Here is a 26,005-nt window from a genome sequence, read left to right on the forward strand (position 1 = left end):
CCCACCCCCACCCCCTCCCCCACCCCCACCAGGGCGACCTGCCTCATGAGGTCCCTAGGAAGCAGCATTTGCCTCCGGAGTTCCAGATGTGTCTGTGGCCCAGTGCAGGTATTCAAGGCTGAGCATGTGATGAGACCTCAAAGAGTTCACGGAAACGAAACTCAAGGGGAAGTTTATTTGAAGTTCATGCCTTATGAAGGGTCTCCTAAAGGTTCATGGAAATGTTTATTAGGGAAAAACTACAAGTGGATTTCAAACTGTTTTGCACCCAGATAAACGTGAACTTGCAAAGTGCACTGTGCAATGGAGGCATAATTTTGCACCTACCAGGTTAAGGGTTTCAGTCTCACATGTGTTGCAGGATGAGCTGCCACCCACCTGGTGCCTGTGGTGAGCATACAGAAGAGGGTTGAAGAGGGGCAGGATGGGGCGGGGCTGCTGCTGGGACGTTGGCTGTGAGAGCTGAGCAGAGGAGCAGGGCGTGCTGACCCAGGACGGGCAGCGAGGAGGCTGGGGATGAGATACTCAGCGTGTGCAATCCCCAGGACCCAGGACGCTGCTTTCTCCTGGAAGAGGGCAGGGCATGGAACAGGAGCTGTGGGGGGTGACGGAGTCCACATCTGTGGCTTCCGAATGCAGAGAGAGAAAGATCCCAATGCTTCTCCTTGGTCTGACGAGCCCTGCCTTGCAGGCCCGCTTTGGTCCTTGGCAGGGCCTCTCCTGGAAGCCAGGGGAGTGTTCCCCCACGTTGTTTTCCCAGTTAACGAGGCCCTGGCTGGCCTCCGACACACGGCCGTCCGGTTCGGTGAGCGCACGGGAACATTTCCTGCGAGGAGCATGCCCTGCTTCCTGAGGCCCGGGGGCGTGGGGCGGCTGCTGTTTTGTTTTCTTAAGGGCTTGAATGCTTGTTGCTTGGGTTGTTGGATTTGAAGGACTTCCAGTGTCAGGGGCCCAGTGTCGCTCTCAAGTCGAATGCTGGGAGTCTGCCTTCCCGTGCGGAGACGGGATGTTTCCCGAAGGCCCGCAGGGACAGGCGGCCCTGGGCCCTGGGCCTTGCGAACATCATCTCTTTTAAGGCCCCCAACACTAGAGCGGAGGAGCAGCCGTCATTGCCAGGTTCCAGACGGGGAACTCGGGTCACTGCCTTGTGTGGCCTCTCATTTTAAAGCAGGTGGACCACAATGACCTGCGTGTGGTTGGCGGTCCCTGTATCGCAGGCACTGGGCAGTGAGCACCTGCTGGCCACCATGGCGAGCTCTGGCCTGGTCCCTGGTCTCATTCTCTTACCCTGGCCGGGAGGGCAAACCCCAGTGCTGGCTGTGCCTGTGGCTCTGCGTGGAGCTCAGTGACCCACGGTCTGGAGCTGCCCCTCCACCTGCCTTCCAGCCTGGCAGGGTCATCATCACTACCTGTTGTTTGTTGGAATAGAAAGACCAGAAGGCAAGCTTACGACCACATTTAGAGAAAGCCCACGGCCTCCAGGGGAAGGCGTGGGGTGTAGCTCTGCAGAGCCCTGGAAACGCGCAGCGCAGGCCCAGCACCTCACAGCCCTGTTCTCACTGTGAGGGGCTCTGTGCCCTTCCTCCTGCTGCTGGCTGCCCCTCCCCCGCGGCCTGTGGACACCCCCCTGCCCAGCCCTGCCTGGCAGCTCTCCTCCTCCTGTCCCACCCTTCCTCTGCAGGCGCCTGTCCTAGGGCTGCCACTTTGCTCTTCCTCAGCCTCCCTCCCATCCCTGACTGCTCTCTGGGGCAGTCTGGGTGTCCTGCAGCTGTCCCTGGTCCGGGGGTGGAGGAGGGGGCGGGGGCTGGGTCCAAGTGCGCCCCCCGCTGTGCGTGGCGCAGGTGCAGCTGTCACCTGCCCCCTCCAGCTCCCACCCAGTCTCATGTCGGTCGGCAGTGCCACAGCACACTCCCTAACACCACGGAGGCCATCTTTGAGTCCCTCCCCCACTCATTCCCATGCTTGTATCCAAAGCCCAGCAAGTCAGCCGCCACTCAGCCCCTGCGGCCTCATCATCTCTGGTTGGCCAGCAGAGAGGGGCGCACCTGCCGGCGCAAGGCGGCATCTGCAAAGTTCCCAGGCCAGGGCTGGGGCTCACACTGTCCACAGGGGCAGCAGCTCCCGAGCACCCCTGGCTCGGCCTCCGAGGCTCTGGGCCCTGACATGCTTCTGGGCTGCCACAGTGGGTTTCCTCAGCCCATCTGCCACCCCCTGCAGCCTTGCCCAGGCCCCTCCCCTTGGCCTTCATCTGCAGAGAGCCCTCCCTCCCTGCCCTGGGCTCTGCCTTGGGGACGATGCGCTGGAAGTGGCGACCGTGGGTGGCAGGGACCATCTGCAGGAAGTCCCACCTGTGGCCCCGTGAGAATAAGCACTTTGCTTTCCTTTCCTTTCTCTTCTGCAGGCGGCTGCAGCCTTCAGATGCACACAGGACCCGCTGTCTCGCCCTGGCCATCGCGGATATCTTGTGGCGGGCTGGCGGCCGGGAGCGAGCCGTGGTTACCCTGTAAGTGGTTCCCAGCATGGCCTAACAGCCGCTCCACTTCTGCCACACAGCCACCAGCAAGCCAGCGGTGCACCTCGCTGTCCCGGGGTAGAAGGCCTGTGTCTGTGCGTCCTCCCAGGAGCCAGCCATGGGGGTCAGCCTGAGCCTGGGAGAGGGGCTCTGCTGCCACCCTCGTGGGCTCTGGTGCTCATTTTGGAGATTTCTCCTATCTGTTGTGCCTTCTGGGAGAACCCTGCAAGAAAACACTGAGCCCAGCAGCCAGTTCCCCTCTGTAGCCCCTCTTCTGGAGGTCCAGTTTGTACCAGTCTTCCCAGTGCACAAAGCGCGCTCCCATCTGCTCTGTCGCTTGGCTCCTGCTCCGTGGAGGAGGAGACTCGGAGAGGTGACAGCTGTGGCAGAGCCAAGGCCCTGGGCTCCTTGGCCCGGATGTGGGCCCTTTTCCTTGCCAGCCCTGTTCTTCCCTGCACAGTCCACACAGGTGCAAGCCAGCTCCCCAGCCCGACCCTGCACCGCCCAGTCCCACGCTAGGCTGAGCTGCAGTGATGGAGGCAACTTTGAGGGGCAAGGGCCCACTCTTGGGGGGACACGTCAGTTACATGGGGTAGGGCTTACATCTGATCGAGGTGGCGTTTGTTGGCTGTGTAACCTTGAGCAGGTGACCTGCTCTCTCTGTGCTCATCTGTTTGTTATCCTCAAAATGATTACTTCAGAGGGTGCTTGTGTCAACTCAGTGAGTCAGCACAGATCAATAATACATAGTAAGTGAGATATCACTTATCAGGTTAAGTTGTTTATTAATATAAATGGATGACAAATGATAATACTGTGAAGTGCATACAACCCTGGCACGTGCTCAGTGTCCTAAGTGTTACTCAGGTACCTTCACCCCAGCCATTGGTGCTACTCTTAGTGTTACTGGTGCCTTGGTGCCCACATTCCGATGAACTTAGTGACCCCAGTCCTCGGGCTCTGCATGGCCCACCTGTGTGCCAGTGGAGCAAGAACTCAGGAGCCCAGAGGGACGGAGACTGCTCCCAGGCCACATAGCAGCGAATGGCACAGAGCACCCCAAACCCACCCCCTGCTCTTTGTTCTGCTGTGTTGGGTTGGCTGTGTAAAGGGTGCTGGCATTGGCATTGAGGGGTCTCCAGGAGGACAGATGCTAGGCTCTCCCGTGTCGGTGGAGACAGGGTGAGCGGACACTGCCTGGTCCACAAACAATTTTGTCGGTGGCATCTGGGAGTCAGACCTGCAGCTGCTGGGGCTGGGCTCGGTGCTTCCAAGCTCCCCCCACTGCTCTTTTCCCCATGCCTTTGTTATTGTTTTCCCTCTGCTGGTGAGGCCTCTGCATCCAGCCCATGGGTGAGTTCAAAGCACAGGGAAGCGAGAAGCCCTTGGCTCCTGTCCTCAGCGAATGACACATGTGGCTTGGCCCTGGCTGGAGGCACATCCTCTCTCCACGGGGAGGACTCACGCACCTTCTTTTCCTTTTTAGGGCTTCGGGAACTCAGCAGTTCAGTCCAACGGGGAAATACAAAGCAGATGGAGTCTTAGAAACAGTACGGCTTTCTGGAAAGCTATCACGCACCCTTTGGCTTTGTGTGGGGACTGTCTCCTTTCATATAAGTAAATCCTTCCTTCCCCAACCGGGGCTGGGCTGCCGCTCTCTGCAGCCCAGGCCACAGACCCTTGCCCCAGGGCTAGGGCGGGAGCAGAGGTGGGTGGCTTTGGGAATGGGCTCTGGAGCTGGCTTTGTGGCCCAAAGGCCTCTGGTTGCCCATGGCCTCGAGGGTAGAGAATTGGGTTCCTCCAGCAGTCTGAACGCGGTGCCGTTTGCCCGGGTGCCAGCCTCCTCTGCTTCCCTTTATGTTTCTTTAGCATCCTCTCTGGGTTCTTCTGGGAGATTGGGAGGTAGGGGGCTGGAAATGGGGAGGAAGCTGGAAAGGGGGACAGTGTGGATAGCGTAGGTCACAGCCGAGCCCAACCTGAGACAAAGTAACGGGAAAAGGAAGGACATTCATTTTTGTGCTTCTGAAACTATGGGCACGGTGGAGATTTCCAACACTTGGCCACCTCTTCACAGAGGATGTCTCTTAACTCATCTGTTTCCTTTACCCTCAGTTTGGGCACGTGTGCCCTGGGATCCTAAGATCCAGGGGTCTCACTTGGTTGAGTATGGGCCCTACACATGTTTTTCCAAAGGAGACTTGTGCCTGCTGCTTCCCATTAAACTCAGGGTGTGACTTGCTGGGCTTGGATCCAGCCTAGCTGTTGTGAGTGCGATGTGGCACCTGCTGCGTTCACGCCAGCCCCTGCCTCTCATCAGGTGTCAGGGCCCCCCTGTTGGGGCCAGGGTGGGCCAGCCTCGGAGCCTGCAGCCATGTGCAGACATGCGGGAGAATCCTGCCCTCTGACAGCGATGGTCCCAGTGGGGTCTGGGAGTGACCGAGGCCAGGACTGTGGGAGCTCAGTCAGGCCGGGGCACCGTCCACGGGCGCGTGGGCAGCTCACCGTGTGTGTCTTTTCCAGCTCACGCTGCACAGTTTGACCTGCTATGAGGAGCTGCTGCTGTTCGTGCAGCAGAGTGTCCGTCAGGTATGCACAGGGGTTTACTTTGTACCACGGGCATCGTCCTGCCTTCTGTTTCATTGTGCAAAGGATGCTGGTGACCTGGAGTCTCGCTCTCCCTGCTCCCATCCTGGGGGTGGGCAATGCCAGCCCCTGGGTGGTGGCAGAGGACAACTGGGCGGCTTAGGCTGCGGCAGAGTGGTCAGAGCGGTCAGGTCCAGGGAGCTACTGCCGCTGGGGCTGCAGAAAGCAGGGGTGGGGTGGGGTGGAGTCAGAGGGAAGGGGAAGCAGCTCTGAGGCTGCCCCAAGAGCTTTCTGTGTGTCAGTGGAGGGCGCCTCTGGACACGGTGAACTCCCTGTCAGTGGAATGTGGCTGAGGAGCTGCTGGGCAGATGAAGAGGAAGGGGCTTGTGGGAGGGGTTGAGTGAGGGCTGAGCAGTGCTCATAGAGCCCTTGCTTGGAGCTCCTGGGGGCACCGAGGAGGCAGGGCTGGTCTTGCAGCTTGCAGGCCGCCGCAGGAGAGCCCAGCTCCCACAGGCAGGCGGGCCGGCTCGTCCTGGGGCTCCGGGTCTTCCGAGGAGGACTGTGGCAGGGCTGCCTTTGTGGACGGGGGACTGCACATTCCAGTGGCAAGGACATGGCCTCCGGAGCCAGGCAGCCTGGCGTTGACTCTAGGTTGGTGTAAATCAGGGTTTTGTTTGTTTTGTTTTTTAAAGATTTATTTATTTGAAAGGCAGAGAGAGAGAGAGAGAGAGAGAGAGAGAGAGAGAAAATCTCCCATCTACTGCTTCACTCCCCAAATGGCCACAAGGGGGCTGGACCTGGGCCAGGCTGAAACCAGGAGCCTGGAACTTCATCTGGGTCTCCCGTGCAGGTGTCAGGAGCCCAAGTACTTGGCCATTTTCCATTGCCTTCCCAGGCACATCAGCAGGGAGCTGGATTGGGAGCTGAGCTGCTGGGGGCGTGAACTGGTGCTTTGACATGGGGTGCTGGCGTCTCAGGCTTCAGCTTAAGGGCTACCCGAGAGTACCTGCCCACGTAGCCCAGGGTGAGACAGTGACCAGGCAAGGGGCTCAGAGGGCATGAGTGCCCTGCCTTTTGGACAGGTCCCCTTCCTTTGCCCAGCCGGCTCCATGGCTCCCTATCGGCCCTCCTCCCTCTGGGAGGCATTCGGCCCCCACAGTTTAACCCGTATTTTTGCTGGAAGCAGTTGCGCTGCCTCAGCACTCGTCTCACCAAATTCATTTTTCATGGCCTGGTCCTAGGAGGAGTTCCTCGTGCCAGGCCTGGAAATGCACACCGGGCCGCTGCCACCCAAAATAAATAGGCTGCTCACTGGGTTTTCCTGACCACCCCCCACCTCGGGCTGTGTCTGGCAGGCCCCAGGGCCCCCCCAGGGCCGCAGGGTGGGGCTGGAAGAATGGCCCCTTCTTGCCGTGGCCCCGGGCTCCCAGTGGTTTGTCCCGCCCCGCCGCCTGCTGGGGCTGGCTTTCCACTCAGGCACGTTGCCCCATGGCCTCCCGTGGCTTGGCAGCTGGAAGTCAATGAGATAATTTTCATACATGTTTTTCAAAGCAAAATGGAATATTGGTGCCATTCAGTTTTGTTCCAGCAGGGACGAGAAGGGCCAAGCGGGGGGTTCATTTCGGCCCCCTGCAGAGGGCTCAGGGCAGGGTCTCCCTGCAGAGGTCCTGCAGGCTGCAGCAGAGCCTGGCACGAGTTGTAATCCCAGGGCCCAACTTCATGAAGGCGGGTGGGCTTAGAGTGGGCACCCATGTCCCCTGCCTCACTGGTCAGGGGGGGTCACAGAGCAGGAAGTGCCGGGGCTTTCCCGGGACAATGTGGAAGTGCATGGTGGAAGTGCTGGCCATTCCAGAAGGGGAAGCTGAGATGAGAACGTCACGGCGTCCCTGGGGCCGCGGGCAGGGGCTGGCGGGGCAGCTGCGTCCCTCCGCCCGTGTGCCCGTGTGTACGGCGGCCGCATCCCTCCGCCCGTGTGTCCGTGTGTGCGGCAGCTGTATCCCTCTGCCCGAGTGCGGGCCAGCCGCGTCCCTCCTTGTAGTGATCTGAGCCCTTCCGTGGACCTCACTCCAAAGTAGGAAAGCGGTCTTCGTTAGCCTCAGGTTTCCAATGGGGGAAACGTGACGATGGAAGTGAAGGGGCTGGCCTGAGATCCCAGAGCTAGGATGAGGTCAATTTAAGGTTGTTGATTTGTTCATTCCCTTTCCATTTCCAAAAAACAAAAACAAACAAACAAACAATATATATACACACACACACACACACTATATATATATATATATATGTCTATATATCTTGTCCCAGAACTTTTGTATATGCTTTTCCTATGCCTAGAACAGCATTCTCTTATTTTTGTTAAAAGGTTTTTATTTATTTGGAGGCAGAGAAGGAGAGAGAGTGAGCATGAGCATGAGCTCCCATCTATTGGCTTGGTTCCCAAATGCCAACAAAGACAGGGCCTGGGTCAGGGCTGAAGCTGGAAGCTGGGGGCGCTCCATCCAGGTTCCCCCAGCTGGGTGACAGAATGCCAGCTCCCTAGCCATCACCGCTGACCCCCAGGGTCTGCATCAGCAGGAACCTGGGGTCAGCAGCCAGAGCTCAGTATCAGATGTGGCCTAGGTGTGTGTTAACCACTAGGCTAAGTGCCTGCCCCAGTCATTGTCTTTCTAATGACTGAGTGACCAACAAATTGAATTTCTGAGTGAGAATAAAGACTTAGTTTGAGGAAAAGATCATTTTATCAGACTCTTGGATGACAACAATAGAATACCATGTTTGGCTCTGATTCCTGGCAGCCAAAACAAAAATGGAAATATGATGAATTAAATAACTCTCATTGACTGTTACAAGTGAGACAGGATTCTTTTCTAGTTTTAAGTCCAAAAAGAAGTTGATGACACATAGAAACTCTGATTATTATACCAGGCGGCATCTCCAGCCACAGTTCATGATCCCGAGAGGGGTGAGCGAAGCCAGTCTCACTGACTTGCAGCTGAGGGCTGGTGATTCTCCAGGGAGCAGAAGTGCCATGGCCCATCCCGGGGACCACGGCCTGCTGGGCTTCCTGGGCAGGCGGGCAGTACAGAACCAGCACGATGCTAACAGCTAACAGGTGCCAGAGCCTGACCCAAGTGCTTGCAAGAGTTAACACACTTACTCCTGCCCACAGCTTGATAATGGTAGATGTTACAATTATTATTCCTGTTTAATGGATGAGAAGACTGAAGACAGAGAAGTTAAGAAATGTCCCCATGATCATATAGGCAGATGGGACCAAGCCAGGCTCCAGGACATGTGATGTCCTGGGACCAAACTGGGGTGGCAGGGCCTCAAGTACCTAGGCCATCATCATTACTGCTTTCCCAAGCACAGTAGCAGGGAGCTGGATTGGGAGCTGAGCTGCCAGTACTCGAATTGCTGCTTTGATATGGGATCTATAAGGAATAAGATACCAACATTTTACAAATATCGTATTTTAAAAAAAGGCATGCACTTGCACAGCCCACCCACTCCCCTCTCCTTGACCCCCACCATGCCAAACCTGCTCTCCACTGCTCTCCCTACACTGAGTTCTTCACAGTAAGGGGTCTGGACTTAGACAGTGTCCCTGGAATTCTGCTGAGCTACCTACGAGCTGTGTGAGCTTGGGCACGTCGCTCAGGTTATGAGCCTCGGTTCCTTACACGGTAGAGGGCAGTAATGACTACTTGTCCCCCAGTCTATTGCGGTTGTGATGAGACAGTGCCTGCATGCCACTTCCACTGTCATGGCTGGTGGCTGTGACCGCTGCTGTCCCCTGTGCTCCCAGGACTCTACATTTGTGGGTGTGTGCTCTGTGGCAGCCCCTGTGTCACCTGCACTCTGCCCCCATGTCACTCAAGGAGGTGCCCCCTCATCCTGCAGAGGGGCTGGCTGGTAACAGCTGCACAGATCTTCCCTGCAGGCCCCTGAAACCTCCAGGACAGGGCGCCAGAGCTGAGGAGGGGGTGCAGACTGGATGGGTGCTCACTCCCCTCTCTCCCTCCCAGTTCGAGGCAGGCCCCTATGGATGCATCCTGCTCACCCTCTCTGCCATCTTGTCCAGGACCACCGAACTGTGAGTATCTTCCCCCCAACCTGCGGGTATGTGTGTGTGTGGCAAGTGTTCACTACCCTGTAGCCCTGGGTAGTGCTCGGTGAACGTGGTCCAAGTGGAGGAGGGGAAAGTGGGCAGAGAGCCAGTTGCATTCTGCACACATACCTGTCCAGGGCTGCTGCCCCGTGGCCTCCCCATATGTGCTGGGGACAGCCCAAGGAGTTTTCAGGGACTGTGGGGTGGGGTGTGCACACCTGGCACACATGCAAGGGCTGGGTGATGTCGAGAGCTCAAGGCGGGCTGGGCTCGCTGTCGGTCAAGGCAGTCCTGCAACCACGACCAAGGCTGGCATCCAGGGCCAGCCTCTGAGGGGGTTGAGTGGGCAGGTGCCCAGGCAGCTTTGGTGGCAGGAGAGGTGGGCCAGCTGCTTGTCCTAAATCTCCCTGCTTGGCTCCTGCTTGGCTCTGCTGCCAGGGTCCCTGACTCCAGCTCTGAGCAGCGTGACCACACGTGGCGCCAGGCTGCCCCGGGGCGGGAATGCCTCAGGGCCCCTCGTTCCCCAGCTTGTACTTGTCACCTGTGCCTTGTGTCACTAGGAGGGTGAATAAGCAGATGAGTAAGTGCAGTCCACTGCCCCCATTCACTTCCACCCCTGACAGCATGGAGACCTGCGGGGTCACTCTTACTTTAGGGGTGGGGAAGATTGGGGAGCAGTTCCCAGCAGTGGGAAGTGGAAGGCAGAATGAATAGCCTCGTGGTGCCCAGCCTGGGGAGGCCCTGGCAGTAGAAGCCATTGGCTGGCCTGCCCCGGCTGCTCCTGGCAGACCCTGTCCCTGTCCCTGAGCCTCTGCTGCAGGGGGGAGTGGCGTGGGGCTCCGTGGCCTCGTGCACCGGCCTGCCTGCTGCGTGCTGCTACTGACCTCATTAAGTGCAGTGTGTGCACAGCACTTTCCAGTGGCATTTTTCTGCTAATCCTGCCATAATGATATGCTTCATTCCTGGTGTGGGCTCACGTGCACGGTGACTGGACACCGCCCCCTTCTCCCCAGGCCTGGGTTTGCTAATCCCTGGCAGGGGCAGTGGGGTGGGGATCCCCAGCTCTCATGAGGGGGAAGCTGGTGATGCTGACCTCCGCTTCCCCTTGTGTGCAGGGCCCTCTGCCTCAAGGGTCCGGGCATGCAGCTGGGAGTGGGCACTGCTTGGCGTAGTGTTCTTGTGTGTGGCCTCCCCTCTGGAAGGGGCTGCAGGCCTGCCTCCAGGATGCTCTTCATGAGGTACAGAGCTGGAAGACTAGGGCCGCTCTGTCTGCTCCCTGCCACACCCAAGCTGGCAGGCGTCGGTCCCTGCCCAGGCCCTGCCACCTGGGGTGTCATCCATGTGGGGAAGGCTGCCTGATGGACCTGCACAGTCTCGTGTTGATGGCCCTGCCAGTGTGTACACAGAAACCCACAGACATAGGCACATACTGATCCATGCAGACACATGCATGGATGCCCACAGATGTAGACACACACGGAGACACACACATGGATGCCCACAGATGTAGACACACACGGAGACACACACATGGATGCCCACAGATGGAGACACACATGGAGACACACACATGGATGCCCACAGACGTAGACACACACGGAGACACACACATGGATGCCCACAGATGTAGACACACACGGAGACACACACATGGATGCCCACAGATGGAGACACACATGGAGACACACACATGGATGCCCACAGACGTAGACACACATGGAGACACACACATGGATGCCCACAGATGGAGACACACATGGAGACACACATATGGATGCCCACAGATGGAGACACACATGGAGACACACACATGGATGCCCACAGACGTAGACACACATGGAGACACACACATGGATGCCCACAGATGGAGACACACATGGAGACACACATATGGATGCCCACAGATGGAGACACACATGGAGACACACACATGGATGCCCACAGACGTAGACACACATGGAGACACACACATGGATGCCCACAGACATAGGCACATATGGATCCACGTAGACACGCACATGGATACCCACAGACGTAGACACACATGGAGACACACGCATGGATACCCACAGACATAGGCACACACAGATCCATGCAAACACATGCATAGATGCCCACATAGACACACATGCAGACACACGCATAGATGCTCACAGATGTAGGCACACGTGGATCCACACAGACATGCATGGTGAGCCTCTTCCTTGCAGAGGAGCTGTAGAGACCCGGCTGAGATGAGGGGCCTGGCAGGGCAGGGTTGGCTCTGTGCTGCCTCAGGGGCCTTCTGCCCTGTCCTGAGCAGCAGTGCCCCGGCTGCCCGGGCGGGCTGGCCTCTCCTGACTTGGCCTGGCCTGGTATCTGGGCCCTGAAGGAGCCAGCTCAGGAGTGTGTACCACCAGGACACGTCCAGCTGCCCCACGTCAAGCCTGCAAGTCCACAAGAGGCATGGAATCTCCAGCAGCACAGCGAGGTGGGCACTGTTGGGATCACTCTGGCTTCAGAGATGAGTGTTGTGCTGCACAGCTGCACAGGAAATAAAACTGGTGGCCCCGGGCTGGCTCTTTGGGTTTGTCGGTCTCAGGGCTGCACCCATCTCCCCGAGCTGGGGGTCCTTCCTCTGTAAGGTGGGGGTGACAGCTCCCACCCTGCAGGCCACAGCCCTGCGTAGCTTGGCTCCTGGTGTGGATGAGGCCAGCACAGTGAGTGGTAGCTCCAGAACTGTCTTCGGCCATGCTCAGACGCCTCTGCACCCTTCCTGCCCTTGCCTGCCCTTGGTCTCGGGTTGGTGAGCACTGACGAGGCCAGGAGCTCTCAGTGGAGCCACCCTGCCCCTGCCCCACCTCCAGCCCGTGGTCAGGGGGCTTCCTGAGGAGGGAGGACAGGAATGACCCTGAGGACAGGAGCAGCCGGGACAGCTGGTACTGACCCACCAGCACCTCTGCACTGGCAAGGCTTGTGTGTAGACATGGGGGGTCCACACCCCCTCACGGGCCGGTCCCTTGCCCTGCAGGGGCAGTGGTCCTGGGACTGGTACACCCACCTCAAGGGCTGGCCACCGGCAGAGGCCACTATGTGATATTTGGACACAGCAGTGCAGATGCCACTCAGGGAAGCCTGACAGGGTGACCATGGCATGAGAGCATGTGCCTGTCAACCCCAGCACACCCTCAGGACCCTGGGGCTTGTCTCAGCTCGGCTGTCCCAGGGCCGGTGGCCGGTCCTGCCCATGCTTTTGGACCTTATTTGGAGAGGGTTGGGTTAGTGCTTTTAGGATTATTTTCTAGTGAAACAAAATCTGACTTTGTTCCCAAGTGACCCTCTCTCTAAAGCTCCACTGTGTAAAGCAGATGCTAGCACGGAAATGGGGAGGGGGAGATCCTGCGCCCCAGCCCCAGCCCTGGAGGGCCCTCTGCAGAAGCCCAGCTCTGCGAACACAGCTCCGAAACCTTGGCACCAGATGACTGCCCAGGGCCTTCCTGCTCCAGAGCCCAGGCTCTGCTTCGCCCCAGACTCCTTTGATCCCAGTTCAGGACAATCTGGGACTACTCTGGGCAGCTGGACACGCGCCCTGTTAGCCCAGGGAGATAAGGCAACCTCTGAGGTCAAGCAGATCCAGTGCTGTTGAGCTGGGGCAAGGCTGAGCCGGGGCTGGGAGACCTCTCCAGGCTGTGCGTGTGTCACGATACAGTGTTGTGGCGTGGATGGCAAGACGGGTGACTTGCAACTGGGTGTGAGGGGATGTGGGAGCTGGTGGTTGTGTCTGGCACCGTGCAGAGGATGACATGATTGTGTGTGTGTGTGTGTGTGTATGTGTGTGTGATTGTGAGGGACAAGGAGGCCATGGTGGGCCCGCCTTCCTGGCAACAGCTTTCAGACTCACGCCCGGGCCCTGGAGGGCTCCCTCCTGGGGCCCAGAGGCTGCCGTTGTATCAGAGTCCACACCTCCTGGCCCTTGGCCGTTCCTAACCCAGCTCAGAGCCAGGGAGGCGCGCCATGAGATACAAACCGAGCTGAGTGCAGGCTGACTGCTGCCTGGCCACTTCACCCTCAGAGGCCCCAAGAACAGTCTAGAAAAACAGGCCTTTGAGATCTGTTTACCCCAGGCTGTGTGCAAGGTTTTATTTTTTTCCACTGGGTTTCAAGCCATTTATTTTCTTTTCTAAGATCTTGAGTTGCTTACGGTAACTCTCATGCAGGATTTCACGCTCTCCTGGCTCTGCTACTTTGCAAGCTACACAGCCTGTGCTTTCTCCAGGGGGTCCTCACAAGCCCCAGGGAAGCTCAGGGCCCTGGATTGGGGCCAGCTCCACACAGCCCAAAGGCTTGCTCCCATGCCCCGAGGGGAGCACAGGCCTGGCTCAGGCAGGCGGGCTGGCCTCTCCTGACTTGGCCTGGCCTGGTGTCTGGGCCCTGAAGGAGCCAGCTCAGGAGTGTGTACCACCAGGACACCTCCAGCTGCCCCACGTCAAGCCTGCAAGTCCACAAGGCAGGGACTTGTCATCGGCTGGTGTCACTGTAGAACAGCACAAGCCAGGCACAGAGCATGCACAGCACAGTGACTGCTGTTTCCTGATCACAGTCAGAACAATGATGGCTATGCTTTGAGAAAACAGCCCTGAAGGCTGACCGTGAGTGTTGGTTGGATAGGCAAATGATGGAAGCTCTGTTCCTAGCCAGCATAAGCTACCAGTTGATTTGTAGCAAAATCGTGGGCTTCAGGAGTGGCTGGATCCAAGTTCTGTGTTTGGGACTTTGTGTTTCTCCTGTCTCTTCATTCTCTCCTCTGTCCCAGCTGTGTTCTCAGGTTGGCCCTCCTGCGTGGTGGGCTTCTCAGCCCGCCAGGTGCCAGGCCCCAGGCCCGCATTCCTGATGTTTTGTCATGGGCAGATGTGGGCTATGCCCATCACAGGGCATGTGAACTCTGGGGGTTCCCGGGGAAGCAGTCACAACACATAGAGGTCCACACCCTGGCCAGCAGAGGTGTGGGCTGAAGTTAGGAAGTAGAAGTGTGGAAGATATGAGAACAGGGGAACAGAGGTGGTTTTGGGGGGTGGGCTTGGGCACTTCTCTTAGAAACGGAGACAAGTGGTTACAAAGCTCTCTGCTCCAGCGTGTGCGGGACCCGCCCAGACACCCCCAGCGGGATGCTCATTGTCTTTCCCAGGACTCCACCTAAACTCCCAGAATAATGGGGGCCTGAGCAGAGCCTCACACACCCTGAACCGTGACTCTTGGCTGCTCTCTGAACCCAGACAGGGCTGTGCAGCAGGTAGCAAGGGCCCTGGACCAGCCTGTGCAGCTTTGCATGTAATAGGGGAGGAGGACAAGGTGATTAACCTTACGGGGGACTCCTCTGTGCTAGGCCAGTCTCAGCTGCGTGGGTGGGCTGCTCACCCACCTGCCTCTTCTCAGACCCTGCCACCCAGCTTCCGAAGCTGTTGGGCCTGGGCCTTCCTCCCTCGGAACACCTCTGCAGATGGGCAGGTCACGTACCACAGGGGGCCTGTTGGCTGTGCACCTGTAGGGCCTTGAGCAGTTCTGGGCATGGGTCAGAGGCGGGGGAGAGATGGATAGAACAGAACCTGGCTGCCTGTGGACAGGATGGGTGCAGGAAGAGCAGCTGGCGGGTGCCCTTGGGAAGGGGAGAACCCGGGAGAGGTGACCCTGAGCAGGGACATAAGGACAGGCAGGAAGGGCCTTGGCAGCAGCAAGTACAGACTGGTGAGGTTAGGGGACACCAACTGCATGAGGCCTTCTCAGAAGGGAACGTGGGGGGTGGTGAGGCAGAGGCAGCCAAGGGCTGCCTAGCCCCTTCCTCTCCCTGCCTGGACCCCAAGCCCTCCAGCTGTGCAGGCCCCACTATTTGAGGGTCCTTTTGTGGCCTGGTCTCATTGCAGTAACACTTTGAAGTGGTTACTATGGTAGATTGAGAAGTGGAAAGTGATTTACTAAAGGTCACCCAGAGCCGGCGGCGGGCAGGGCCTGACACCCGCTTGTGACTCATCACCCACGGCAGCTCGGCCTTCCTGGGAAACAGTCGATATTTGCTCTGTCCAAACCATTTTCAGATACAGCTACACGTCCACCGCCTGGAGGTCTCAATTTATTCTGGGCTCTTGGCCGTGATACGAATGGTTGAGGTTGCAGGAATCATGACCTTGCAGTCATTGTTTTCTTGTTTTTATTGTTGTTATCGTAGGAAAGAGGAAATGCCATGTGCTTTATATAGCTCTCCCTATTCAGTTCTCACAACAGTTTATAACAGAAGGAGACATCACCACACCCACACTGCAATTGGGTAAACTGAGGCCGGGGGGGTGGGGAATTACCGGAAAGTAGACATACTTGGATCTGAACCCAGGGCTGCCTGTGTGCTGGATGTCCCACAGCTGCCCTTTCCCTACTGGTGCTGTTTGAAAAGGCAACTTCCCTGCAGTGGCCGGAAGTGTGGTGAGGCTCTGGGAGGGCCTGGTGGGAGCTGCCCCGTGTAGTGCGGTTTCCCCAGGGCCCAGTGTCTTCATGGGCAGGTGGAGGTCACTGCCAGTGATGGGCCTGATGTTTTAGTATCAGAGTCATGGGCGGGGCACACTTGTCCATAGCCCAGGAGGAGCCAGAGGCACCCTCCCCTGTTCTGGTTTTATAAACGAGAGCGGAGACTGGGAGAGGGCTCTGCCTGCTGAGCTGGCTGCTGACCCCCTTGTGGACTGTGGCTTTGGGCGAATGGCTGTTACCATAGACTTGGGCTGTGTCTCCAGGCCACTTGAACATATTTTCCTCCTTATTCAGAAACATCTGTGCCAGATGGCAGATTCACATGGAGTAGCTTGTAGCTGAAGGGACGGGGGGCTCTGAGTGGGCTTCAGGATTCCAGGCCCTTCCTGGAGCTGGCTGGCCAGGCTGTCTGACAGTTCAGGCCTCTGTAGGTCCCATGTGCTGTGGGTGCTGGGGACCTGTTCCTGGCTAATTGTGACCGCACAACCACAAGAGTCTCCGCCTCATGGGGCCTCAGTGTCTCTTGGAGTAGAGCGGAGGTGGTGATCCTGCCCCCAAGGCCTTGGAGAGAAAGATAAGATGCATCTGAGGCTGTGCACATTCCAGGCTGGGCACTGTCTGCCTGCTCCGGGACGTGTGGCCAGGCACAGGTGCAGAGAAGTGCAGCCCTGGGCCCTGAAGCTGGGCTGGCGTTGTCGCTAGCTCTGGACCAGGCATCTTCCCATCTGTGAAACTCAGAGCCCTGCCGCCTCTCCCAGTGCTGATGTCCCCTTGGTCTGGTTCCTGGTGCCTTGCAGTGGCTTGGGGACGTCCTGATGGCACAGAGTCAGGAGAATCAGTCCCTGCTGGCGTCCTGGACAGAGCCCCTCTGTTCTCCTTTCTCTGTCACCTCCATGGCCAGGACATCTCCAAACCCGTGCTGCAGGCTTTGGGCCCTTTGCTTCCGGAATGCTGAGGAGGTCGGTGGCAGGACAAGGCGCCCGCAGGGTAGGCTCCTCCTGGACTCGAGGTGGCCGCCTTCTCACTGGGCGTGCGTATCCCTAGTGTCCCTGTGAGTGCCCTATTTCCTCTTCAGCTAAGAGCACCGATCCTCACCCTCATGCACTCGTTTGAACTTCGTTCCTAAACACCTCTGACTCCTGATACATGTTGGGAGGTGCTGGGGATTAGGACTTTAACACAGAATTTTGAGGGGACACAAACTAGCTGTTAACCCTTCTCGTCTTGTCCAAGACCCTCGTGTTACAGCTGGGGAGACTGAGGCACAGGGTGGGGGTGTGGGGTGGTCTGCGAGTGCACAGCAGAAGGGGATCAGGGTGGGGTCTGGATAGCCCTGAGTGCGTGTCCCTTCTCTGGCGGCTGCCAGTCCTGCTCGGGACTCCTAGCCCTTAGCCCTCCAGGGAATTCCCCTAGCGGGAAGCCTGGGCTTCAGAATCCGCCAGTGTTATAAATCTCCTAGGCTATAAGCCGCTCCTCGGCGTCTCCCAAACGCGCTGATGTGAAATACAGATGTTCCTCCCTTTTAAGATCCCAGCGCACGTCTGAATTTCCCATCGTGTTTGCACCTAAGGATGCAATTACCACTTCCCACCATTGTCCTCCCTTGCTTGTCCCTGTGCTCCCAGCTGACGTAGGCTCCCAGGCCCGCAGGGTGAGCACGCGGCCGTGAGTTTATGAAGAGCGGGCTGCCTGTCAGCGCCGTGGTGGCCTGGGGCCAGCGATGCTTATCGCGCCTCCCAGGGCTGCTTTGAGGTTATTTTCTTCTCGTCAGAAGATGCCTGTATTTGCCACGGACAACGTTTCCATCAATTCTTCTGCCTGAGCCAGCGCCAGCCGAGCGCCACGCTCCCCCGTGAGTCACCGCTGGCCCCACCCAGGCCCACGGGGCCGTCCACGGCCTGAGCCTTGAGACCCCCTCCCCAGGAGCCCCCTGCCCGCCTTGCCTCTGCCTGTCTGCAGCTCCCGCCGCGTAAGCCGCGTAACCCCAGCCCACCTCCTGCGGGCTGTAACCCTTCCCATCATTAAAAACCACAAGAAAGCCTTTTGCCCGCAGCTGTCAAGGAGCTTGAGTTTCAGCTTGTCTGGGAAGCATGCGGGGGCCAGGGTGTCTTAGGTTTGTGGCATGGTGGCCAATCTTGCTTTTAAAGCATAAACGGAGAGCAAGTCTCTCATTTCATCCGCTAAAAAGGAAAAATCACAGTCGTGATGGCTGAGCCTCCCCACCCCTGCTCACCGCTCAGTGCCCTCTTTGGGGTGTGGGGGAGGAAGTGAGCCAGGCCCTGGGCACAGTGGTGGGGGAGCCATGTGTTCCCCGCCGTGGGCAGCAGAGGAGAGGCTGGGCTGGGGAGCCAGGTGCTCTGGCCTCACATGGTCCCAGGCACCTGCTGTAAGATAGAGAGGTGACTGCTGCCTTGCCCGGGGTCCTGTCACAAGCTGCCAACTCCACCATCCTGCTGCCTTCCCCCAGGGGGATGTGCTTCATGGGAAGCAAAAGGGGCAGGCTCCTCATGGTGGACTTCCTAGAGTGCCGTCATGGGGAAGTGGGGCTTTGAGTCTCAGGAAGGGTCCTTGGCCTCCTGGTGCTCCTCCTCTCGCCCCTCCCAAGGGACAGGGCAGCTGCGGCCCAGGAGGCCTGCGTTCTGTGCCTAGCACTGCACAGCCCTGGGGATTGTTTTTTCCTGGTTTGAGAAAAAGGGGTTTTCACCTTTTAGGAATGCTGCCCACAGGACAGAGGCCAAAGGCTGCAGTGCCTGGCTGCCCCGGCTCTCTCTTAGTCCCCACTGCCGACAAGCTGAGCCCCCGGGACAAATTGAGCCTTTGCCTGAGCCTTGGTTTTTCTCACTGGGTTTAGGGAATAATACACGTGTGGTGCCATGTGCAAGAGATCTGCCCAGGTGATGGTGGTCATTGTCTTGAGAACTCAGGGAATATTAGAGTCCATTGCTCCCATTTAATAGGCTGGCAGACCGAGGTCCAGGGACGGAGGAGGATGTCCTGGTGCCCACCATGGGCAGCCACAGTTGGGGTGTGCTCCCAGCCCAGGAGCCCTTTTGCATCCACTTCACTCACCTCCTGGTGAGGCCGAGTGCAGGCTGCTGTCCCCAGCATTCAGTGAGCTCGACTCCAGAAAGCCTGGGCTTGAGCCCCAGCCCCTTCTGGATGACAGCTTCCTCTAAGCAGGGCACAGAACAGAGATTTGCTGAGGGTGCCACCAGACCTGGAACCCTCGGCCTCAGCCTGGATCGTGAGAGGCGTGTCTGGTTGCTTAGCCGGTTTGCCTGGGCAGCGCAGGCCAGGCAGAGCCACGCCAACCCCGCTTCTTATCTTTTCCAGCATCCGCCAGGACTTCGATGTCCCCACCAGCCACCTGATTGGAGCTCACGGATACTGCACGCAGGTCAGTAGTGCTGGGGGTGGGGGCTGCTTTCCTGTCCCTCCCTTCTCCCTTTGCCCCACGAGCACCCTCAGAGCAGCATGCCCATGCCCACCCGTGCTGTGCTTTCCCGTCGGAGAGACCTACGAAGAGAGCCGGGGCTGCCTTCATTTCTGGAGAGCTGGCTGTGCACTGTACTGCGTGCTCAGAGCTCAGGGATGCAGATGAGGTGGCAGGCAGCCTCGGGTGCTGCCTAGCCCAGAGCCTGGGACATAGGCCATGGTGTCCCAGAGACCCTGGGTGCCGTTGTGGCTGCTGACAGCTGTGGCACCATTGCGTCTTTATCAGGGACTCTTTACCACAGCCTTTCCCCCTATCTCTACCAGAGCACCCTCAGAGGGCCTGGAGGAGGGCAGGGGAGACCCAAGCCCATTGCTTCTTGTTGAGCCTCCCAGTCGCTTGGTTGCCACCAGGCATGGGACTGGAGCCTGTGTGGTGCTTAGGGGCCAGGGTGTGCAGCACAGACGGGCTGGGCAGAGCTGTAGTCTCCCAGGGGCAAATGAGGACCAATGATCGTGGCTTACTCTCATCCAGCCCTGGAGATCTGCCTGGGTCCTGGCAGGGGCAAGTTCAGGGCCTCTGGTCTACCCAGGGTACCTATAAAGGGACAGTGGGGTTGGCTGCAGCCACCTTCTGTAAGAAGTCCCTGGAGGAAGGGCGGGGGGCTGCTGTACTTCTGACCGCTCGGGGCTCCCTGCCCGCATGCTCGGCGTTGGTTTGCTCTCGTGGTGTCTGCCCTTGTGGAGGGCAGAGTAGTGCTGGCCGGGGGTCAGCAGCCAGGCTGGGTGCAGAGGCTGCTGGCCAGAATTGGGGCGGGGTCAGACCCTGCTCCTGGTTGCACTCTCAGAATGAGCTGGGGCCAGTTCTTCCCCTCCCCGTGCCTCAGTCGCTTCCTTTGTGGACGAGACCTTCGGACGAGAGCAGGCTGCTTGAACTTTGCTGTGCATAGGAACCCACGAGGGTCTCGATGAAGAGCAGACCCCGAGGCAGGGGCTCTGGGCTGTGGCCGAGAGGCTTCCGGGCAGGGCCATGTGCTGGTCCATGGACCACACTTGCAGCAGCCAAGGACTCTGTGACCACCAAGCTTTGCCCCTGTGTGTTTTTGAGTCTGGGGGCAGGGAGAGGCCTGCTGCCCCTCCTCCCGTATCTCGAGAAGGCTTCCTGCTGTGAGGAGGGCTTGGGGCACAGCTCAGATTGGAGAACGGGGCCCTTCCGCCCCGGAGAACCGCAGAGGAAAGGCCCGCCGCCCGTAAGGCTGTCGGCGCGGCCGCGGCCTGCTGGAGCCCAGAGCAGACATTTCCTCCCAGTCCTCACCTCGCTTCCTCTGCGGGGACGCAGCCAGGCCTCCCCCCACAGGGGCCCCTCTGTGGCCTGCAGGGGGGCATCCTCACTGCCACTGGGCCAGGGGTGTCGGTGTGGATGGAGACCTTTATTAGCTCCGGATGCTGTTCCCACAATCCAGGGGAAAAGTCCGCTGTAAACTCTGCCCTCCAGAGAAGGTGCTGGGGACAGGGCTGTCGCCGCAGTGCCCGCATGCGTGCCTGAAGCAAGAGATACCTCTACTTGCCCCCCCCCCCCCCGCCCCCGCCCCACCGCGGCGCCAGCCTTGCAGAAGTGGCTGATACACCGCGCCCTGGCTGCTCGCCTCCTGGAGCTGGGCGGGCTTCGGGCCTTCCTCACGGGGCAGTGGGCTCTCAAGGTCACCAGCCTGTATCTGATCTCTGTCCGGGCACAGGGGGAGAGCCAGGCAGAGCCAGAAGATGTGGGTGCAAGTTCAGCTGCTGAGTTCTTTGTGATCTTGGGGCAAATCCCTTCTAGTCGTGACGCTCCATTTCTCCGTTCCTAACAGGAGGTGGGGCCCTGGGTCCCCTGCATCAGGCAGACCCACACCACCAGCCACCAAGGTCCACGCTGATGCAGGGGTGCACACGGTGCCACCTCTGGGGTCGGGGGTCACATGCTTGTTGGTTCATGGGGCCAGTGAGTAACAAAGGCCACAGCAGGACACAAGTAGGGGCAGAGCTAGACTGGGGCCTTCGGCCTCCACCACTGCCCCCTGAAGTATTTTGCTCTGCTCACCCTTTTCCCTTCAGAGTCCCCGCCCCTGGGGAGACGTGGACAAGGCCTGGAGCCGGTGCCGCGCCATGGCCGGTTTCCTGGCGGCGGGGAGGGGGCCCGCCGGGCAGTGGTTACCGCTGCTGGAAGCTGGGTGAAGGGCGCACAGGAACTCGGCACTATTTTGTACAACTTCTATTGAGTCTAAAGTTGTTCCAAAACACAAATGGTTACTAAAATACCGCTGTCTTTTGGGACCCACCCAATGTCACCTCCCCACCCAGCTGCCCTCAGTGGCGCCTGTGGCCCTGGGAGCTCCCTGCACCTGTTTCCACAGCCCCGGCTCGTCCCACATCTTGTGTCAGCCATGCAGGGGCATCCCAGCCCCCCAGGCTGGGTGCAGGTGCCCCAGGCCAGGAGGCCCCAGCGGCCCAGGGCTTGGGACGGGGCCTCCATGCGTGTGGCGCTCAGTGAGTACGTGTGCGGTCAAAAAGGATGTGTTCCTGGAGTGCTTTGATGAGAACAGTTGGCCACTTTCCCTTGGGGCTGGTAGGGAAACTGACTCAGGACCTCAGGTTTCCTGCCTCCCTCCTGGCTTTCTCTCCTTCACACTCTCGCCTGCACCACCCCCCAGCCTCTTAGTGGCTGCTGCAGGGACTTGATGCGCCCCTCCCCCTTGTCTCTTGGACAGGAGCTTGTCAATCTGCTGCTGACCGGGAAGGCCGTGTCCAATGTCTTCAACGACGTGGTGGAGCTGGATTCTGGGCAGGGCAGCACCACGCTCCTGCGTGGCATCGCCGAACGCAGCGACATCGGCTTCCTGTCCCTCTTTGAGCACTACAACGTGTGCCAGGTACCACGGCACCTGGGCCTCCTGGCGGGGAGGAAAACTGCACTCCAGGTCTCAGAGCCTCCAGCCTGGACCACAGAGGGCCTGGGAAGAAGCAGAGCTTCCTCACCCTAGGTTCTGAGAGGACGCAAGGGGCTCCTGGTGGGATTGTGGGTCGCAGTGGCCGAGTTAGGGTGTGTGTGTGTGTAAGTGTGTCTGTGAGTGTGCACTTGAGTGTGAGACTATAGAATATGTGAGTGTGTTTGTGTGCACTGAGTGAAGGTGAGTGTGGGAGTATATGAACCTGTGTGTGTGTGTGAATGTGTCTAAGTGTGTGTGAATATTTAAGTGTATGTGAGTGTATATGTATATGAATGCATATGAGTAAATGTGTGGAGGAGTGTACAAGTGAATGTGTGAGTGTATGTATATGTGTGAGGGTGTGTATGTGTGAGAGTGTGTGATAAGGAATGTGAGTATGTGTGTGAGTACACATGAGTGAATGTGTGTGGGAGTGTATGAGTGAACATGTGTGAGTGTGTGTATGTGAGGGTGTGTGTGAGAGTGTATGAGTGTGAGTGCATGTGTGTGAGTGCACATGAGTGAATGTGTAGGAGTGTATGAGTGAATGTGTATGAGTGTGTATATGTGAGGGTGTATATGTGTGAGTGTGTGTGAATATGAGTGTGAGTGTATATGTGTGAGTGCACATGAGTGAATGTGTAGGAGTGTATGAGTGAACGTGTGTGAGTGTGTGTATGTGAGGGTGTATATGTGTGAGTGTATGAGTGTGAGTGCACACCAGTGACTGTGTGTAGGAGTGTTGAGTGAACGCCTGGTGGCAGGGATCCAGTGCTTGGGCCATCGTGTGCTCCCTCCCGGGGTGTGCATTAGCAGGAAGCTGGATTTGGAAGGGGAAGTGAGACTGGAACCCAGGGGCTCCACTAAGGAACACAGGCCTCTCAAGCAGAGCTTGAACTGTTGTGCCACACGTCCACCCCGTCTTCTTCTCTTGTAAGGACCTCAGTCCTGTCAGAGTAGGCCCCCACTCCAGCAAACCCCATCCTGACTGACGTCATCTGCAGTAGCATGTGTTCACCGAAGGCCATACTGTGAGATACTGGGGCTCAGGTTTCAGCCCGTCTTTGGGGGAGACACAGTTCTCACGTGGTCTGTTTGCTGCAGAGTGGTCCCTCTGCCTCTCTCACTGCAGCCAGGGTCTGAGACAGGGCTGGGTCTCTGGTGAAGCTGGGCAGGCAGTGGGCAGCTGACCATCCGGGGACTGGGCAGGGGCTGAGAGGGCCTGGACAGGGCTGCCCTGGACCTGCCCTCTAGTCCCAGTTGCCCCAGAACCTTCTCTGAGCCTTGCTTTCTCGGTCTCCAGGGAGTCCTTGTTCTGTGGTTGATTATGGGGAAAGGGTTGTCCGAGGGGTGGCAGCAGCCGTCTGTACGGGTCTGATCCTGCAAAGATTCTTGGGTAGGCCTCATTCATCGTGCGTCTCACGATCAGGACATGGAGACCGATCTGACATCGACACTTGGCCAGGGCAGGGCTGAGGGTTGGCAGAGTGGGAGCAGACAGGGGTTTTAAGCCCTTTCTGTGTGACCACGTGCTTGGGTGTGCCGTCCCTTGCTGCTGGGCCTCACCCCCAGGCCCCTCTCTGGGCATACCCTGAGTGCACAGAAGGCAGACTTGGATTCCAAAGACTGGGCGGGGGGTGCTGCGCTGGTGTGTGGCGGGCGCCCAGGAATGTGGCCTCATGGCTAGGGAGGGGCTCCAGGGCTGGCAAGCGTCACAGCCTGGGTGGGCTCTGCAAGCCTGCAGCCTGAAAATCTGCTGCTGGGTGAAGGGACCCCCTAGGTGTCCCAGGAGCCCTGCTTTCTTTCCATGTCCTGGGGTCTGTGGAAGCTGACTGATGGCAGCTCAGTCCCCCTCCATGCTTCCCATAGAATGCACAACTGCTGAGGACTTCCAGGCCCCTCCCCCACCCCACCTCTGCCCTTCCTCCAGGCCTCCTGGGTCCACACCAGCCCCTTGTGGTGCTGTGCTTGGCTGACTGGGAGTCAGGTCCCCCACAGGCTAGAGGTGCTTCCCTCTGCCTGGTAGCTGCAAGCTCACTGAAGCCAGAGCCCGGCCCCCTCTCCTGCTCCTGCTCCTGCTCTTCCTCCCAGGGCCTCACGGAGGCTCCAGCTCTGTTGCAGGCTCAGGCAGAGCCTGCTGGTCCAGACCCTTTGTTTAACACTGCTGGCTGCTCCTCATGTCACCAGGTCCCTCAGATTCTATCTGACCAGCCTCACTGCATGTAGAAGAGCCCAGGTTCAATGCCCAGGCCCAGACTTGGACTCGGAGCTGGGATCCCTGTTCTGGCCTGGCCTGTGCCCCTGCACTGGGCAGCACAGACACGGCTATGTGGAAGCCCTGGCACTTGGAGCAGCCTGGGCTGTGGCACCCATAGCTGTGCCCCCTGCTCTGGGTAACCAGGCCGCTGTCCCAGCGTGACTGCGTCCTACGGGATAGCCATAGGCCGGCCGTGACCCCACCAGGCTCAGGGCCGGCTAGTCCTGCCCTTCTAACGTCACCGCACTGCAGAGCTGGCCCAGGCAAGGCTCACCAGTGAGGACTGCCTTCATGACAGGCTGGTGATGGGGGCTGACACGCTGCGGGGGTGGGAGGGGGAGTTGGCCTTGGTGCTGCCGCCCTGACCAGAGGCACTGTCCTTCTTGTCTTTGTGGGGGGACCTCAGGAACGTTGAGCTTGGTAGAGAAGGCTTTCCTGCCCATCCTCCCTACACAGAAAGCCACACCCCCTGCCCGGTTGCTCCAGCCAGGGGTGCACCCGCCCCAGCAGGACGCCACGTGCTCTGTCTCCAGGTCGTCTCTCACTTTGATCGTGGTCCAAGCCGCTAGCGTTGCTGGCCTGGACACCTGTGGCAGCCCAGCTGACTTCAACTCCTGTACCCTCCCTTCTAATCCTGTCCCTTCCTAGAAGCCAGCTTGACCTTATTATTTTTTTTTTTTTTACAGTTTTATTTGTTCATTATTTATTCATCCCCAAATGCATGCCTGCAATAGCCAGGTTTGGGCCTGGCCAAAGCCAAGAGCTTGGAACTCCATTCAGGTCTTCTACAGGGGTTACCTCCCAAGTTTATTACCAGGAAGCTGGCTGAGAAGCAGAGGCAGGCCTGAAACTCAGGCACTCCCCAAATGGGATGCAACTCAACACTCTGCATCCAGCGTGAGAGCTGGTCATGTCTTTGTTTGGGTCAACACCCTTTGGTGCTTTTCCAATCCTCTGAGCCTGTGATGAGCAGAGTTCTTCCCTTAACATTGCTGTGTCGATGGCCTGACCCCCAGGCCCTCTGAACGTCTGTGTTTGGAGGTAGGGTCTTTACAGGAGTGGCTCAGTTAGGATGAGGTCACCGGGCTGGGCTCTAGCCTGCATGACTGGGGTCACTGCAAGAGAGATTAGGACACGGACTCCTGCCCAGGGAGGACGCTGTGGAGACCCAGGGAGAGGGCAGCGGCTACTAGCCGGGGAGAGAGGCCTCAAACGAAACAACTCTGCCAGCACCTTGGTCTCAGGCTTGCGGCCTCCAGACTGGGGAGGTCCATGCCTGTCGTCTGTCTTCTGAGCCCTGGGTCTGGGATGTTTGCTGTGGCAGCTGGAACAATGGCCACTCCTGGGCCTGCCTTCCTCTCTCACCTGACCCCCTCCCCGACGTGGTTCCTTAGACATCAGGCTGCGCCCACACTTGCCTCCACTTGGATTGCTGTCCACCTCCAGGCCTTTGTACCTGCCATGCCCCCCATGTGTCTAGCTTCACCTTCCTGTCAAGTCTGGTCTTTGGTGTGGCTTCCTAAATGGGAGTCTTTCCCTCCCCGCTGTGCTAGGTCCCCTCCCCACGGCCGAGTTCCTGGGCCTCCTCTTGACGCCTGGTTTTACTCTTGATCACACATCTGTTGCATTCTTGCAGTTGAGCATCTCTGAATGTG

The 26,005-nt window shown here is 58.5% G+C and overlaps 1 protein-coding gene across 27 annotated transcripts in view; it reads left to right on the forward strand.

The window, feature by feature from the left end:
• The window catches only part of MINDY4 (MINDY lysine 48 deubiquitinase 4), a 127,841-nt gene that overhangs the window by 75,358 nt on the left and 26,478 nt on the right, over positions 1–26,005 (forward strand). For 17 of the 27 annotated variants that reach the window (XR_016223014.1, XR_016223015.1, XR_016223016.1 and 14 more), the window contains 7 exons: positions 2,402–2,503; positions 3,999–4,062; positions 5,033–5,098; positions 9,121–9,188; positions 11,575–11,673; positions 19,029–19,092; positions 21,875–22,036. Coding sequence is in view for 13 of the 27 variants with exons in the window: in XM_089316085.1 (XP_089172211.1) it covers positions 2,402–2,503; positions 3,999–4,062; positions 5,033–5,098; positions 9,121–9,188; positions 11,575–11,673; positions 19,029–19,092; positions 21,875–22,036 (625 nt within the window). In the remaining 14 variants the exon portion in view is untranslated. Of the gene's footprint in view, positions 1–2,401; positions 2,504–3,998; positions 4,130–5,032; positions 5,099–9,120; positions 9,189–11,574; positions 11,674–16,596; positions 16,950–19,028; positions 19,093–21,874; positions 22,037–26,005 lie in introns of those variants that run through there. The other 10 variants (XM_070059408.2, XM_002713738.6, XM_089316094.1 and 7 more) reach the window with 4 other exon arrangements.

The sequence above is a fragment of the Oryctolagus cuniculus genome, chromosome 16 (genome assembly GCF_051225735.1).
Source record: "Oryctolagus cuniculus isolate XC-2025 breed Fujian yellow rabbit chromosome 16, ASM5122573v1, whole genome shotgun sequence".
NCBI lineage: Eukaryota > Metazoa > Chordata > Mammalia > Lagomorpha > Leporidae > Oryctolagus > Oryctolagus cuniculus.